The sequence below is a fragment of the Syngnathus acus genome, chromosome 3 (genome assembly GCF_901709675.1).
Source record: "Syngnathus acus chromosome 3, fSynAcu1.2, whole genome shotgun sequence".
Taxonomy (NCBI): domain Eukaryota; kingdom Metazoa; phylum Chordata; class Actinopteri; order Syngnathiformes; family Syngnathidae; genus Syngnathus; species Syngnathus acus.
In genome coordinates, this window is record NC_051089.1 from 4,520,547 (window position 1) to 4,538,715 (window position 18,169).

At 41.0% G+C, this 18,169-nt stretch overlaps 1 protein-coding gene across 1 annotated transcript; it reads right to left on the bottom strand.

Annotated features, from left to right (window-relative positions):
- Positions 1 to 15,374: 15,374 nt before the first annotated feature.
- On the bottom strand, positions 15,375 to 16,085 carry LOC119120601 (profilin-2-like). The gene has a single exon (XM_037247634.1). The coding sequence runs from the start codon at positions 15,991 to 15,993 to the stop codon at positions 15,574 to 15,576; it is 420 nt and encodes a 139-aa protein (XP_037103529.1). The 5' UTR covers positions 15,994 to 16,085; the 3' UTR covers positions 15,375 to 15,573.
- Positions 16,086 to 18,169: the final 2,084 nt, after the last annotated feature.

Below are 18,169 nucleotides of genomic sequence, written 5' to 3' on the forward strand. Positions count from 1 at the left end.
AACACACGGTAGCTTAACGCACTAACCGCCACTTCCCGCCTCTTTAGCGCTGCCTCGCCTGGCACCCAGTAAAGCTGTTGAATATGAACATTATGAGATTTGCCTTCAAATTGGTTCACAAATCAGCCGCTATAGATTTTCTGCTGGCCCAATCGATGGCTGCTGGAAGGGGGTGATGATTTCCAGCTTTCAGATGTACTCCCACGCCTAATTCATATCAGTCAGGGAACACGGAGGAGTTGGAATAATTTTATGGTGTTGACTGAAAACAAAAAAATATATATAAAAAATAAAGGCACATTTATTTTGTATTGTAATTTTAAGTCTTATTTTTTCCAGACAAAAACTAAAGCAAGTCGTAGAGTCCAGAACATTCAAGCTAATGCTAACTGCTAACTATTTACAGCGTCTGGCCCACACATGCCCACCATGACACGGGGTCCTTGTCCACAGAAGAGACCTTAACATGATGGCAGAAAGAAACATTGAGTTGTTCTTTGCCCAGGATGATGAATGAGTTCCAATTAGGACACGGATGCAAGGTTTCATGGCTTCCTACGGCCCACGCCACCTTCGACCAGTGTTAATCTCCCTCTGGAATACTTTCGACCCGCCCACGGACATCCCAAAGCAGGGAAAGGCGCTTCGCTGCCCGCCCCGAACAGGAGAAGTGCTATGCTCCTTTTATGTTGGTTGTTTCACCAAGTTAATTACCTGATGTTTTTTTAAACTATAAACATCAACAAGATTTAGCCTGGAAAAACAAAAACAGCCACAATTGCAGTCCCTTTTGTTCCTTCCGACTCACTACGGTTCCATTTCAAAATAGTATCACAGAACCTAGGTGTTAATAAAAATGAATTTGAATTGGGAAAATTGATTATTTTTAAAGGTTTGAGTGCATCAAATCAAACTGGATTGAATGGTTCCTATTTAAAATATCTGGGGCCCAGTTTTTGTGCCCCGAAGGGGATGTTTGCGCCGTTGTGGGAGCGAACACAGCCAACTCTGGGCAAATCGAAACGGCTCTTGCTCATTTCCTTCAAATTCATCACAGTGTGCTGTCTTCATGGTATGTAGATATACTGTAAATAAAACCGCCTAGCCTTCTGGTCAAAGTGAGGCCTAGCCTGTCCATTTCCCTCACAATCAGCCTTTGTTATTGCTCCAACAGAATAGCGTCGACGTTGAGAAGTACATCATATCGTAGTCGTCCCGCAGGTGGTTCAGCTTGGAGAGGAAATGGAATCTTTACACCCAATTTGAGGTGAAGTGACTTAGAGTTTACATGTGGGTTATCCCGTGACCCCGTCGTAATGACTTGCAGACTGCAGGTGGTCCGGCTCTCCTTCGTTGCGCGTAAAAATGGCAGACGGTAAGACAACAATCCTTACGTCTCATTCCGATTCTCTATGACGACGCATTGCCGCAAAGATCGTATTCGTTGCCCGTCGAGCGGGTAGGGTGTTATTCCTGATACGGTCCAAAGAATGGAAGCAGAAAACACCCCTTGAGGCGACACTAATCAAGACTCAGCTCCAATCCAGGTTAATTCAATTTTTGTATACTTAGCAGCCATGTCTATGACTGCAACTATTCACGCTCACATTTACAACATTATCAACAATAACCTGAACTACAATCATCATTTTTGCAAGGAAGTTAAAAAATGCTAGCTACAAAAAAGCAATGAGATATTTTCCTGTCTTTGAAAAGAAACGGTGACAGTAGAACAAAAGCCCAACGTAGCAACCGCCATATTTGTTACGTACGTTTTCCGGCGACTAAGATCGATGCGCTCGCTGCTGACAGCTCTGAATCATGACTCCGGCACCACGCACCACCAGCAGCTCTGGAATGTCTGATAAAATGATATTAATTCCGCACATTAATGAGATTAATGAAGGAGAGCTTCCCCCCCACCTTTTTTTTTTTGTCTGGTCCTGAAATAATAACACAAAGGTAATTATAGTGCATCCATCAATCGGCTGCGAGACAGTCTAATTATCTGAGCATTTTCTGAAGTGCTCTCACTTCTCCCTAAGCCCATTTGTATGGCGGTGATATGTTATTTTTTCATTAATGGAAAACTCCCCGGCCACATGTTACAGTGGCGATGATGATGAAGCGGCGAGCAGATTGAGAGATTCAAAATGTACGTGACGGATGAAAATGTCAGGCCGCTAAGAGGTGCGGATCATCGACTCATCGCCGGGCATTTTGACGGAGCACTTTGCTAGTTCCGATAATGAATAATGAAGTATCTGAGTGTAATCGATGGCCTTCAAATCAACTGCTCTAATTGAACAAAGAATATCTTTTTAATTTAGTCTTCTGCTTTCTCTTGAAAGCATGTGAGGCTCAACTGATTATTTTCAAATCAAAGCTCCTTGAGCGTTGAAACACTCAAGCTGTATAAAAATGTTTTGAAATGTTCAAAAATGTTACCCTTGTCCGATAAACATTCTCATAGCCAGCGCCGTGTCTTCAACTCCAATTTCAATAAACTCACAAAAATCTGAAAGCAGTTATGCCACTCCATTCAAGTGTCTCGTAAAAGGCTCTTAAAGGCCGGCGTGTTTTTATAAAGTCAAGTTCAGCCACTTATCGGTCCTGAGGTCTCATGTCTTTTGTTTTTGAACGGATGACAGAGAAATAAACAGCATAAAACAAGATGTCAGACTGTCAGCTTCAGAGGCCCGAGCAGTTGCCCGCCAAGTACAACTATTTACAGTCGCTCTTAATGGATTTGAAGCTAATGAGCTTTTTAATATGACACAGGCCATGTTGCCGAGCAATGATTTTTTTTTTTTTTGCTTCGGTGGCCAAGCCGGTTTCCAATCAGGCTTCGTTTACGTACCAATTAAAAGCAGATATGGGGGTCACTGAACATGGCTTTAGAGTTTTTAATAGCCGAGACCTATTTTTTTGCTAACGGGTGCCATAGAAGTGATTAAAAATGAAAAATGTTTTCAGCAGCCAAGCGGAGACTGTGGAATATAATCGTGCAGCACTTAAGAGCTAAGGCGCAGCAACCAAGTCGCTCCATTTAAAATGGAAGAGCATCGATGATGATGTCATCGTTAAGTGTTTTCTCTTGTATTTACACATCCGCCCGGGCTGTCGGCCCTCCCGCTCGTCTCTGAGAAATGGAAACGACACATCCTGACGCTAATGCATCGTCGAAAATATGTGAAACCGGGTGCTCGGCGACATTATAAACGCTTGGTTTGACATTGACGCAGCGTCGCCTCCTCCTCGGCTCAATGGAAATACTGCGATGGGGCCCCGGCAGAAGAATGAGACTTATTAATGACATTAAACACTTTATTCATTGCATGTTTAATTCATAATAATTGTCCCGTTCAGTATGAAGGGAACTCCCACTCAAGATGGATTTAATCCAAATCTGCGCTGTCAAAACACACAGCTCTTATTGAGCTACGGACTGTTAATTGCCAAAAGCATTTCAAATTTGTCACACAAACGGGCAAGAATGTGGCGCCATTCATCTGTTTCATTTCTTTTCAAATTAGTCACATAGGCAAGATTCTCCAGTTTGGTTGTAGCTGCTTTACTTATGCTCTTTTGTCATTTACCAGGCACATGTATGGAATAGAAAATATATATACGTATATTCTTTAAAGTAGGCTAAAAGACCTTGTCAAAAAGGCAAACGTGAGTATAAAAAGCATATTTTTATTATCTTTACTAAAATAAATATTTCTTAATATATCTCACTGTGGCTCTAAATACTAAATATATATTCTATATTATTTTTCATTGGTTATACCATTTCTTTTAACAGGAGTCAATAAATGTGTCCACAAATGAGATAACAATGAGAAAAAAAGTTGTATCTTTACTAAAATAAATATTTCGTAAAATATCTCACTAAATATCTAAATACTAAATATATATGCTATATTATTCCACATTGGTCATACAACTTTTTATATATTTTTTTTTTACACAAGTCAATAAAGGTGTCTACAAACATGATTTGTCTTTATATCATTGTAATACTACTTCAGGGCTGGAATTATGTTAGAGAATCCACAGAAATAACCTGCAATTATAATCAAAGTCTTTGTCGTAGTCACACAAAGAACAGATTCATGTTTGATAGGAAATTAAGCCTAATGTTTAGCCTTTCGAGACCTTATTGAATGTGTCGCTACGTCCGTGTTGGTTTGTTACAGTCTTTCAGTGCATTGGAAACACAATGACATGTTTCGGAACTGTACAATAGCATGTGAGCTTCAAAGAAGCAATCATGAGGGTTGCTGTTGGAGCAGAGGTGGATGAGTGGGAGTGGCCTTCCTGCTCTAAAATGATGACCCCCGTTGTATTTTTCCTCCACGACCAGACAAGTCAAGAAAGGCTTTTTATCGGACTTGATGGCCGATGATTGAAAATGGATTTCCTAATCAGCCGTGTTTTGAAGCAAAGTGTTGCGAGGTCTCGCTTGATTATCACGTCGTATTGTCGTCAAATGACTGCCTTGGATCATGACCACTGATCTCTGAACATACGCTGACACTGTCATAAATTACAGGGTGTGCAGCTGATCCAAGGGGGATGTAAAGAAAAAGAAATAGCAGGCCATCTGCGGATGTGAATCAAGCTCTGTGTTCAACCGAAACGTCATGCAAGCATCTTACGATGTATTTTATCTTCTTATCACAATGGCGAGATGAAATCGCGGTGTTTGTCTAATGTGGGGAACAATTGGATACAATCTTTCGGATGAGTTTCAGTAGAAAATTGTTCTATGATATTTTTTCTTTGGTATTCATGACAAAATTCACTTGATGTCGTCAAGCCGAGTCAACAACACTATAGCTTTAACACTATTGCGCAACTTGAGGATCTCCATTTAGACAAAAGTAGTCCTTTGCCGCCATTTTGGAGCATCCAAAGGCAATTACAGTACAATAGTACAGGGGTATCACTTATGGATTTTGCGATTTGTGGCAAGGGTAGGTCTCAATAAGGTTCACCCAATCAATCTACTTAGCATGATTTCGAAAACACTTTTCATGCAAAGCAAAAGTGTTACAAATGGCTAAAAAAATAAATAAAAATCAACCGGAAAGATGCTAAGAACAGAGAAAAAGTTACAAACAAAAACTCTTGACCACGCTGAAAAGACTCAGAGGCGCCCCCTACTGTCAAAAAGGATTATACTGTATAAACCTCAAATAGAAGTAGTTGCAGAAGTATCGTCACAACAAAGTTCTTCCCGTGTACTCACATTGAGAAGTGAATACCCGTCCTGAATTCCCCACAGGGTTGTTTCGTGGTCATCTTCTGGCCTTAATTTATCTCACATCTGTGTGAATAAGCAAGCTCATGCAATTCTAATGCACACGATAAGGATTTCACAACAAAGTATTCCTGTCAAGAAATCCATGACGGTGACAGTGACGCTCGTGGCTCAAAAGGACCGTTAAGAGTCTCCGCAGAGCGCCATCGTGTAGCATTCCAAACGAGCATGCGGGGGAGATTTTGATAAATAAGAATTGAATTTAGTTCCAGCTGCGACATGTTGATTGATCAAAAAGCTCATGGCTAAGACCTCCCTCCTCTCCAGTCTTATTTATTCTTTGTCAAATGGCTTTAAAATCAATATGAGTCTTGTGCACAAGCGTTACCGCTGCAGGCATTTGGGGAAAGGAAGCGGGAGAGGCGGGTGAGAAAAAGAAAAACACCTGCTCTCTTGGTGATTGTTACTAATTTTTCCTGTCAAACATCGGAACACAGAATAATTATTTGCCGTATGGTTACGGGGCACGGCCGTTGATTGTGCAATCCATTTAGATAACTTCTCCGAGGCGGCGGAAAATGAAATTGCCCCAAAGCGCAGAAATCACGGCAGGGAGGCAATCGATCAGACGCGGCGGCAAATAACTCGACTTAAAGACGTTTGCGGTTTTCCGAACGAGCCGGAATCTTTATGTTTGGTTTCCGCGTAAATCTCCAAAACATGCTTGGAATTCAAATTTCCTGTAGATGTGATTAGGCGATGGTGAAGAACCACAAAAACACAATGTGTCCCAAAGCAGTTTGATGTCAGTTCAAACTCATGTTGAAATAATAGTTCCCTTAAAAAAATGTCTCTCAGACTATTTGATTTCGGAAATATGTACTGAAAGTACCCATGCAATAAAACTTCCACTTACGACCCAGGCTAAACTTAGCTACCGTATTTTCCGGACTATAAGGCGCACCTAAAAACCTAAAATCTTCTCAAAAGCCGACAGTGCGCCTTATAGTCCGGTGCGCCTTATATATGGACCAAATTCCGAAATTTAAACTGGCCCGAACATTGTGTCATGAAATCACTCATAAGTGGCCCGCTGAAGACTATGAATCATGAATCAAAAAGACTACGGATCATTATTTTGTGATTATAAAGTAATTTGTTGCATCTGAAGATGAAATAAAAAAGATAAAATGGAGAATGATTTGATTTGGATTAAAAATCTGACATGATGCATGAATGGTGCGCCTTATAGTCCGGTGTGCCTTATATAAGGACAAAGTTTTAAAATGGGCCATTCATTGAAGGTGCGCCTTGTAGTCCGGTGCGCCTTATAGTCCGGAAAATACGGTACTTCCAGATATACAAAGCTCATATCAAAGTCCAAGTATCATTTGAACACACTTCCTTTAAATAACCGCACTACTTTTTTATGCATCTAGTGGAACATCAAAGAACTCCCACAATAGAAATAGATGAGATTCTAAAACACAAAAATAGTAACTATGGTGACTCAATCTGGTTTAGAAATGTCTTACATCACTATGCATATTTGAAATTAAGACCCCGAATCTATAAATTTAGTAGTACAAATGATTGGATTTCTTAGTGGAGCCTATTCTCCAAACTATTCCCTCAATTTTCCAGTATACTTCAAATTAATACAGTTCCAGCTATTCACAGTGCGGAACTAGCGAGTCTACTATCGCACCGGATTGATATTCCCAGTCATGTCTCACCACCCCCGGAATGAGACTCCAATTTATTCAAGGCACATCTGAAAACTCCAAAAGAGCCACAAAGGGTGTACTGCGACGCTTTAAAGATGGACGCCTCACGCGCAAAATGAATTGGCGGAGTCGCCATCATTTGCTCTTGTTCGGTTCTGGACATATTCATAAGTCGGCGAGGTAGTTCGGTGGCGTTCCACTAGGATTCCTGCATATATTGTTGTAATGGATTCATCTCTAAGATGGCGGCAAACTGAGCAAGTGTCCCTGAACGTGTCAACCAATAAAGCGATGGCCGCTTTCCTTCCTGCGACTAAACCAACTGCTTCATATTAACATTTTCGGGATTAGTTTGGATGATCAAAGTGGTCCCAAAAAAAACAAAAAAAACGGTCAAAATCTTTAAAGGCTCGACAGCAAATCACCTTAACTGATCCTCGCCTCCTGTCGTAACTTAAACAGATGTTTTATTTTGACAACAAAGCGTTCGATATGTTTGTATCGACGTCGTCATTTCTCCAGGCGACTCCGAAAGCGGATAGCAGATATGTCGGGAATCATGTTTCATTCGTCTCCCAAGGTTTATAAGTAGATTACCTTTTGTAATTCGTTTTGTTACACCGCTCAATAAGCATCCGATGCAAATGCGCTTCATTTGTATTTGAATTGATGTCCTGTCGCCATTAACTTATGCCTCAAATGCATTCTGCTACATTAGTAAATAGACCTGCCGGATTAATCATTAGTTCATTGGGATCATTTGCTTCCCCCTCGTGCTTAATTGAATCTCTGACATTGGTAATAAGGGCAAACTTCACCTGCCTGCTCCGCCCCTCCCCTCACAGACACTCAAAAACAAAGTAATCTCGTACTTGTTACATCTTTAATGTTTTGGGGTTTTCGAAAAGTAGCTGGTGTTAGAGAACTGATCAATAGTTTCTTTTAAGTTGTGATTTATGTCGTGATTGTCTTGCTGTTTAATTGGTGTTCTAAATTCTACCTGTTTGGCCCGTTTCAATGCGACGCTTGCTTATCTCGCCCTCTCACACTGACCCCGGTAATAAATGGCCCACGCGGTCTCCGGAATAAAACCTGTTAAATAGGCCCGCCGCACATTATTTATTCAGTTGTAATTAATCGCAACGATACCTGGATTGGATTCAACCGAGACGGGTCTTTTTAAAAAGGGACCTTTGAGTCCTGCGGGAAGGTTAGATGAAAGTAAAGAAACGACCTCCATAAGTCTGGCTCGCTGTCTTTTGGGTTCATGTAGTTGCACGCACACATCATGAAAAATCCTAATGGGATTTCCCAGCAAGGCCAGGATTTTTGTTCCATAGGTGTCAATTTACCGACCCTTAATTCCTCAAAATCATAGGTGTCAAACTCAAGGCCAGATACGGCCCGTCATATTTTATGTGGCCCACAAAGACAAATTGGGCAATGGCTTCACGTGGCAATACTAAAATTACAAATTGCTAGGAATTATTCATGCCTTTCATCTTTTTAAAATATTTGAAGGGATTACTTGTCTCTGATTCAGTTCTAAATAAACAAAATGAGATTGTTTCAGCCACTGCACATGCCAGTCGAAATGAGCGGATTTCAAAATGTGTTTGCCAGCTGCCATACAGGAGGCGGGAAGTTCCCACAGTCCCGGGTGCCAGGCAAAGACCCCACATTGGGGGTGGGGGCGGGTTTTTGGTACCACAGGACCATCCTCCCAGGGGAAGAAATGATAAAAATAGTCCTGGTGTATTGTGGGTGAAAGGCCCACCCTTAATTCTTGCTTTGTTCTTATACTTACATAGACCAACATGAAAGAGCACTTCTGCGGATTGCTTCTCGCCGGCAAGCCGCCTTATCAATAAATGCCGCGCTCTTAACTATCGGATTACACTAGAGGAAAATATTCCGCAATTTGTAGAAAATCCATCCACCCCCTCATCCCTAAGGTGATGACACCTTCGCTTGCATGTCTAATTCCATCTAGTAAGTGATTTTTTTTTTTTTGTGAGAGGAGGGGGGTCGTGTGTATTCTATTTGATGTTTTCGATCTGGGATTGATCGGGAGACGAAAGACTGGCATTCCTGAAAGTAGGATTATCGGATTGGTCGGCTCAAAGATCTTCCAGAAGCCTTGTAAAGTGCACTGCCTTCTGGGCTGCCGCTGAACTGCTTATGAACTCGTCAAAAGAGCACCTGAGTACATGGTTACGAGGAACGGGGTGCTTGACGAGGGTCCTCTTCTCACAGATACCTGCATCTCCTCCCCTCCCTCACCCATGTGAGCACCACCACTTTTCCTGGAAATCTCATCCTCCAGCATCTCCTCAGAGGAACAATCTTGCAGGATTATTGAGAACAAGATGGAGTTGGAGGCTACCATTAGAAAGATCACAACACTTAAGGCAATGCCATGTATTTAAAAATTGCAAAACACCATTTCCTGGTAATCCCTAAAAAGTTTATTTCTCGCGAGAAAGAGGAAATATTGGCATGATTCAAAATCTCCTCTTCCACATTCTGTATTTTTTGTTTTGCTTACTGTGCAGTAATCCACTTTATAAACTGATGAGCCTTATTTAAATTGCCAAAAATAGACATGTTCATTGAAACATGCTCCTTATAATTGTTTTGCAGGCTAAAAAATGTGGTACATTAAAAATATAGCACTGCCAATCACACTAACATTTGTTTATGACTACTTTGACAAGGAAGAAAAAAACATTTTAATAAAGGAAAAAATGAAATTGGTGTTGTGTCCATTTTATATCAATATAACAGTGCAAGTCAATTTTTTACTGTGAAATACTTCATACAACAAAAGGTAAAGCAATCACATCTATAACAAATCAGAATCGAACACTTGCAAATCCCACTTTAGATTATGTGTCAGTTTAAAGTTTATGCGAGAGATTGACATCTTGTTTTAAACAAACAAGTCATTGTGCTCGAATCGGGCTTGCGGTGTTTACTTTCAAGGGTGCTTAAGAGGGTTGAGCCAGTTGGGAAGTTGGTGAGGAGAGAGCAGGAGGGGGGGGGGCAGCAGCATGCTTGAACTGTAATTGATAATGTAAAGGCAGATGGGGGTCTCCGGGGAGACGGAAAGAATCCGAGCAGATGGCCAAATTGCTGCTTATTTATGTGGAGCGCCGGGCCGGGCCGAGCCCATGCTATGATGGCTCATTATAGGGCGGCGTGCGTAAAGACCAATACGCTTTTAAACGCGGGGACGGCCGGCCAGCAAATGTCACCGTATTTCAACGTCCATCTGAGGGCGAGCAACCTGTGCTCTGATGAATCCAATTAAAAGACCTCACACCCAGTTACCGTATTTTCCGCACTATAAGGCGCACCGGATTATAAGGCGCACCTTCAATGAATGGCCCATTTTAAAACTTTGTCCATATATAAGGCGCACCGGATTATAAGGCGCACCTTCAATGAATGGCCCATTTTAAAACTTTGTCCATATATAAGTCCATATATTTGGACACGCTTGCTGTAGTGGCTCAATATTGGTCCATATATAAGGCGCACTGGATTATAAGGCGCACTGTCGGCTTTTGAGAAAATTGGAGGTTTTTAGGTGCGCCTTATAGTGCGGAAAATACGGTACATTCCACCCAATTAAAACCCGCCATCAAATTCGTGTGAAATGTTGGCATTTGATTGGCTGTCAAGAATGATGTCACGATCAAATGGCTTTTAGTGTTTAAAGTAGGAGGCCATCTGTCACCGTAGAAACCTGAACAACAAAAATGGACCAAAAATAGAATTCCCAACTAAAGACAAAGCAGTTGGTCAGTTTATCACGTTTTGATGACACCCATTCATTTTCTCCGATTAGCTATACCGAGTCGACACAGACGGATTGGTTAATAAAGTCGAGGCCAATTCAATCGCAACCTGCCCCACTCGGTTCCTGGGTTAACTCCATTAATGTCACCTCGGAGCGGCCATTTCATATTTACAAAGACTCTTTCATCCCGCCTTGTTGTAATCGGTCCTCTAATGATGTCCTCTAGTGAGCTGGGCGGACCGATGGCGATCAGCCGGCCATCCATCCATCCGACTGGATTACGCGGCAGGCTCGCTCGTCATAAAAGACGCTTCGATACTAACCAATTTTGCACTGAGCTGTGTTGTATCTTGAAGTAACTGCTCACAATCATTTGTGTGACCTAAATTTTGCCATTAAGCACAGCAAACCATTTAAGCCCCCCCAAAAAAAATCATATTCATACTCTAAAAGCAAACCAGTCACAAAGTGTACAATGAACGCTGAATGAGGCATTCATGCGGATGAAGAAAAACAAGAGCGTAAACGTGTCATTAAACGAGGAATGCGCAACACCTCCGGGGGCCTCCCATATTTCACATTCCGCAGTAACACCAGTTAATATTAATATTTGCTTTTCATTCTAGGCTGCAGGGCAGCTCCGTACTCGTCACATTGACTGAAATGAAGTGCGCCTTAAGCGTGGCCAATGGGAGCCTTCACACTATGCTTGATGAATAAATACACCATAAAATGCAAGTTTACTGAAGCCAAATTGTGCCGCTTGCTACTTTTTCCACCACCCAAACATTAAAAGCAAATATATCAATAATCTATTGATAAATGTTTTGCTTTGGGCACAATGTAAAATATTAATCTGGGTAAGCGGCCACATTAAAACAACTTTGACAACTTTCTTGTAATGTGAGTTTTCTGCAAAATATTCTAATTTCTTTTCCCTTCACATCAATATAACCTTTTTTCTTGTAATATCATGGCTATTCTTGTCACTTTACTTCACTCAAATATATTGCCACTTCCATGCAAGACGCAATATCCCATAGTTAAGCTTAGATCACGTGTAGAGTGCTTGTGTACATGCTAACTCAATGCATGACTTTTTTTTAGTCATTAAAAAAAACTGATAGTAGTTCTGGGAAAAAGGCAAATAAACCACTTTTGCGGGGAGAATAAAGTGTAATCATGGATCAAAACACACAGGATGGAAAGTGTTGCAGAGGGTACTCACGAAACAATAAAAAGGTAATTTGAGAGCTCGAAAGACGCCGGGGTTGCAGCTAGCATCACGGCGTCGTTAGCGGGCCATTTTGCGTCAATCAGAAATCCTTTCTAATCTTATGTAAAGTGAAATCCCAGCCAGGCATGTATTTTGCACATGAAACAAATAAGAGGGAGGAAGAAATAAGGTCACGATTCCGAGCAGCACTTCAAACAATGTTTGAAAATTCGACTTTAAGTGTTGTCAGTTGTCTGCACTCAATTTGGCTAATAACTGGCTCGCAAAGAAACCCACCAATCTGGAAGCAATTTAGCACAACCCCGCCAAGTTTTCCTTTTCCTCTTGACAAAAGTTATTTTAACTATTGACCTTTCCGGGAGTTGAATGGCATTCGGGATGCCAGCGCCACTCGCAAAACGGAACTTTTTAATTTCACGCGGCGGCCATTGTTGTTTTAGGCTTGTCTCCTGGGTGCGCCTTTTAGACCGCTTTAAGGCGTTTTAACGTTATTTCCACAAGGCATCGCTATGTTTTGCGGCATCAATTCTCCAAAACATTATGATTGGTGGAGTTTACGAAAAATGAGGTGCACTGAATTTGTGTAATGATAGTGGAGGACTCTATCATTGAAGTGTATGGAATTTACAATTGACATTTTGAACTCAGCACCTCTTCCTTTTACACTCCTGCACCCTTGTGGTGGTTTCATATATTAACTTTCTGAAACCATGTGAGAATGGGCCAGACAAATCAGATTGATGAAAAAACATTTACAGTAGCATACAAATAGGGAAGAATAAACTAATCACAAAACGTGCTGGTAATATCAGCAGCTCAATTTGTTGTAATGCTTACAAAACAATTAAAAAAAAATCCAAACAAGTGTAAATTTGTTTTAGACCTTGGCATCCTTCAGTCCACACTCATTTCTTCATTCCCTTTTTCCTCAAAGCAATCAGACGCATTAACTCCAGGGGGCTGGCGGTGTGTGTGTGTGTGTGTGGGGGGGGGAAGCATCCCATTAATATTTCACCTGTTTCCAGCCCTGTTTGTGCCATACATCAATGCCGCGCCTCTCCTTTTGCAGCCATACATTACAAGTATTTTCAAAATACTTCATTGTCAGCGAGTGGCAGCCTCATTATTTATTAAGATAAGAAGGAAGATGTGCTGCAGCACTTCTCAGCTTCTCTTGCTACTCTTTTCACCTGAAATTCAGCTGAGCTAAAAATAAGTCAGGTGTTTAGTTTAATCGAGCCAAATTTGGCACATTGAGGCTGATTTTACCAATATTCACTCACCAGACACTTTATTAGGGACACCGGCATAATAACCTGAATTGGTTCACCATTTGTCTCAACTGTAAACCATACTTATTTACTGTGAGACCTATTTTCCATTTCTACAGAGGACACGTGGCTGCAGACGCAGAAAAAAAATGGAATGGTATAATAACACTAATTATGGCCCCGTCACATTTAGACACGACAATTAGCCAGCAAGCCAAAGAGCTGAACTTATAACACGAAGAGTAAATGCTGTTCAAACATCATGAGCATGATTAATTACAGCCAAGTTTGGCCAACCAACCCGTCAAAATGTCCACATGGTGACGGTTGTACATCACCATGGCAACCAGCATACACATAGTGGTCCGTGTCCATATTGGTAATGGAAGCAATGCTTTGTAATAGAAAGCCACACAAGCGTGGACAGTATTTTAATAATTAATGGAGTATTTTAAGAGAAGCCCAAAGAACTATTTGGGGACACATAAATTTGTGGCATGGTGGCATCATTAAAACGTCCATCACAATTTAATGGCGCAAGGCCTTAATAGTTCTAATGTAGGTTTTGGACCGGTTTGAAGTTATTTCAAGACATCATAATTTTGTTTTCATTTTTACAGCATGTGTCCTTTCCCGTAATGTTTGCTGCAAAAAAAAAAAGTAGAAAATGTAACTTGTCATCAATCATGTGGTTTGGCCTACAAGAAAGCATGTTAAGTTTCATACTGCTACAAATAATGGCCTTAGGTGTCCACACTGAGAAATTTGTTTACATGCTGCTGTTTTGGTTAGCATCAGGACTCAAACTGTATGTCTAGGTTAAGTGGGTACTCTTCATCACATGAAGAGGAGAAATTTGCTGACGATGAATTTCACTCAGGTCGCGAGTGTGCAGATGATTAAAGTTTAGTTTTGTCTGCTTATAAGATCTTTAAAAAGTTTATTAGACGACCAAAGCTCCTTGATAAAGACAAAGCATGTGATGTCACATCCACCATAAATAGATGAATGACTCAGTGAGGGGTGTATTTTTCAAAGTAGCCTCAGAGCGGAAACTTTTGCGACATCTTTTAATAGCTCACACATGCCACTTGGGGGAGGTCTGAGTCCTGCCCGGGTTCTTGTGTTGCTGTGGGCTACCACGAGCAATATGTGCCAGCTCCGCCTATTTGTCATCACAGTACATGTGACAAAGGTGCTGTGTTCAATGGTGATCAAGTGGCCGCATGCACATCAGCGCTCAGTCATCGAAAATCTCGCTCGGCCGAGAACAGTAGATAGTTGCTATTCCTTGTACCGTGCTAAGCTAACACGCTAGTGGCTATTTGCCGACATATTCCAGTTACCGTATTTTCCGCACTATAAGGCGCACCGGATTATAAGGCGCACCTTCAATGAATGGCCCATTTTAAAACTTTGTTCATATATAAGGCGCATAGAATAAATGACTTAACGTTGCTCAAACGTTCATGCAATCACAATATAGTAACACTCGAAATAGTGAAAACAATAACAATATATCAATAACTCAACGTTGCTCAAACGTTAATGTCACACAAAATAAACACGTAAAGCTTACTTTAATAAGTTAGTCCTCATCCACGAATCCATATTGGTCCATATATAAGGCGCACCGGATTATAAGGCGCACTGTCGGCTTTTGAGAAAATTGGAGGTTTTTAGGTGCGCCTTTTAGTGCGGAAAATATGGTAAATTAAACTTTTCTTTACGGCTACGGCATAAAGGAGGCATGTTTTTTTTTTTTTACGACAGCACTGTAAATTGGTTCCAAACAATCCCATTGAGTGCTTTCTAATCGTCCCGTTCCGTTAAACACAACCGACTCATATTTAGGGTATCTGTATCAACTCTAGCTTGTTCCGCACTTGGTCCTATTTGGAAAATCAAGACACTTCAGATCATTTGAAAGCAGCGATATCTATTGTCCAACAAAACGACAGCGTTTTACAAATGACACATTACAGAAGCAGGCAAAAGAAAAAAACAGCAATGGGTGTCTAAACTGCTAACTGCAGAGTGTCCATTTGTTGTTGCCGTTGGGGGGAAAAAAAACAGTCGTTCTCCAAGGTAATGTTTACATGGCGGGACTTGGCATGTCAAAGGGCACAGAAGAAAAATGTCGGCTTTCATTTGGCAGGTGACTTCCTTTGTGATAACATCGTTTTGGCTACAGAGGAGGAAGAAGAGAATAACTTGCAACTAGGACATGAATTGCTTGACAGGCAGGTCGGGAGCAGGCCGCTTTAGTATCCAGACCTCCTCAGGTAGTCAGCCATCCCATACGCTTGCTTGTTGAGCACGCCTCCGTGGATACTCGCTTTCCCCATGAGCAAAACCAATACTTTGTCAGTTCTGGCTACAGAAATGTTGTACGTAGGGCCTCCGTCTGAATTCTTGGTCCGAAAGTCCATTGTCCAATCGCCGTCCACATTGAGGCTATCCCTGAGTACTGAGCATTTTTTATTACCTAATGTCAGCCCCTGGGTGAAGAAAGCGTCACGTTCCTTTGCCACCATCGCGTCGATTTCAGCGGCTGTGATGTTAGCGAACGTGCCGCCGCTTAATGACGCCCAGACGTACTTGGCGTCGCCGAACCCAACAATGGCCGCATCCTGGCAGTTGCCTTCTGCCATCAGGGTCTCCACGTAAGTTTGCCAGGACATGTTTTCCGACACTGGGTCCAAGATAAAAAAAGGATTCTCGTAAACTCACCGACCGAGAGAAGCCACTGCAGGCTTGGATGGAGAGCTGACGAGATCACTCCACCCAACAATAGCTTTTAAATGCCACGATGTATGTAAGGAATTATGTCATATTGTGTGACATCGGTTAGCTATGAGGTACTGTGACATCACAGGGCTGTATGATGTCATCATGTTGCTTATTTATCAGCATCGAAAGCCTTTTTTCTTCCCCCCCTCGCAGAGGTCAACTTGGTTTGCACTTCATGAGGTAAACCCAGGCTGACATTATTCATAAATACCTCTCTCGGTCATAATTTGGAAGTGACACTTTTTTTGAGTCAAGAACAAACCGCGCATTACAGCCAGTAAATCGGAACTGTAGTGTTAACGGAGTTTCACGCGGATGCACCTGTACCCGAGTACGACAGCCCCGGGGCAACGCATCCATCTATGTCTTTTTGCCAAATTTGATTTTAAATATTAATCACGGCCGCCATACATCTTGTCTGTGAACAAATTGCCACGCAAAAGTGCTATTGTCTGCGAAAAAGGCGCGGTAAGAAGGATGGAGGGCTTGGCGGGGAACATCAATGTTTCATTTGGTGAAATGTACAAGCCACGACAGCATTTTACAGATGATGCAGGTGGCGCACTCTTGAAGAGGAACAGGAGAAATTTGAACTTTTGGGACCTAACTTTGAATAAAACGGGTAGAGTCATTTTATTATTTAAACGGTTGATATACGGTGTTTATTGGCTGCAATAGAACGCTTCCTGGACTTGTAATTGAGTATATTTCTCGGCAAGCAAAAAGAAGACAGCTTCCCTGAGGACGGGGGGGAAATATTTTGCCTCTGTCAATTTAACAGTAACAGAGTCAATAAATATTGTGCCACATATTGCTGTGCTTTAGGGGCAGTAGATTTACGACAGCACTTTCCCCTTCTGTAACTCTGCTGAAAGGAACTCAATTTTAAAACCTCTGAAGGCCATAGTAAAAAATATATATAAAGCAACAATTAATTTATATAGTGAATCAGCATTTGTAAGATTTAGGGATTTATTTTTAATGGTATATTTATATATTTTTACTTTTTATTTGTTTTCATTTGTCTGTTACCAAAATGTGCATAACAAAACACCCAGAACAAATAATTCAATTCTAACTAAGAATTTGTAATTTAAATCCATTAATTATTTTATATATTTTTACATTAAATTTAACAATCAGTAAATATTAATCCTCATGTGTACAGCAGGATAAGTTTAAAAGTACTCTACTATATAGACTAATTATTTTATTCTGGGCAATAAAAATAAAAAAACATAACTATCTTTCAATAATGTAATATTATATCCATTACAGCATACCTTGACAGTTATCACTTTTAGAACTGCTTTATTACATTCGTTTTAGTTTAGTCATTCCATAAATTAAATTGGTTAAATTAATTTTTTATCAAGTTATTTAATCCAGTCGCTCGACCAAGTTGTATCTCTTCAGCATGACCACAAGATAGCGGTATTATCCAGTGTTACATTTTAACTCAACTGGAAGGAACTCAAGTCAAATCAAGGCTCATTGAATGAATGCAGCTTTTAAAGAATTGTCTTGTATTTTTCTTTTCTTTTTTAAACTCATTCGAGTTTTCTGATATTTCATTCACTCGTTAATTCTATCTCACATAGTCTATGATTCTGGCACAATCATAACTAACGACTCTTATAGCCACAGTCCCTCCTGGTCCCACTAGATGGCAGTACTGCAGCACTACACCACTTTTGCCCTTGTTAAAACAGCACACGCAGTTGCAAAAAGACATCTGAATTATCACCGTGGAGCTATTACACGTGCAACACTCACTGCTTTCATAATCATAAGTGTGAATCACATAATGCAACTCAATAAGGGAGGTTTAAACGTGGCCTTTTGGGCACGAGACCTGCATAACAACAGTTCTTGCATGCTTCTTGGATGAACTGCATGGTTTTTTTTTTCCCCCCAGAAAGATGGACAGAGGGAAAGGAAGAAAGGATTTACAACACTGCCTGTTACAAGTCATAAAAATTGGTATGGTAGGGGCAAGATCAAAAATGTCACTTATTGTTCCCGCGCCAGAGCACCACTAATATCTAAGCGGCTACATACACAATG

What these genes read in the sequence shown, in the direction of transcription:
- LOC119120601 (XM_037247634.1), bottom strand. Translation starts at nt 15,993, where the DNA reads ATGTCCTGGCAAACTTACGTGGAGACCCTGATGGCAGAAGGCAACTGC.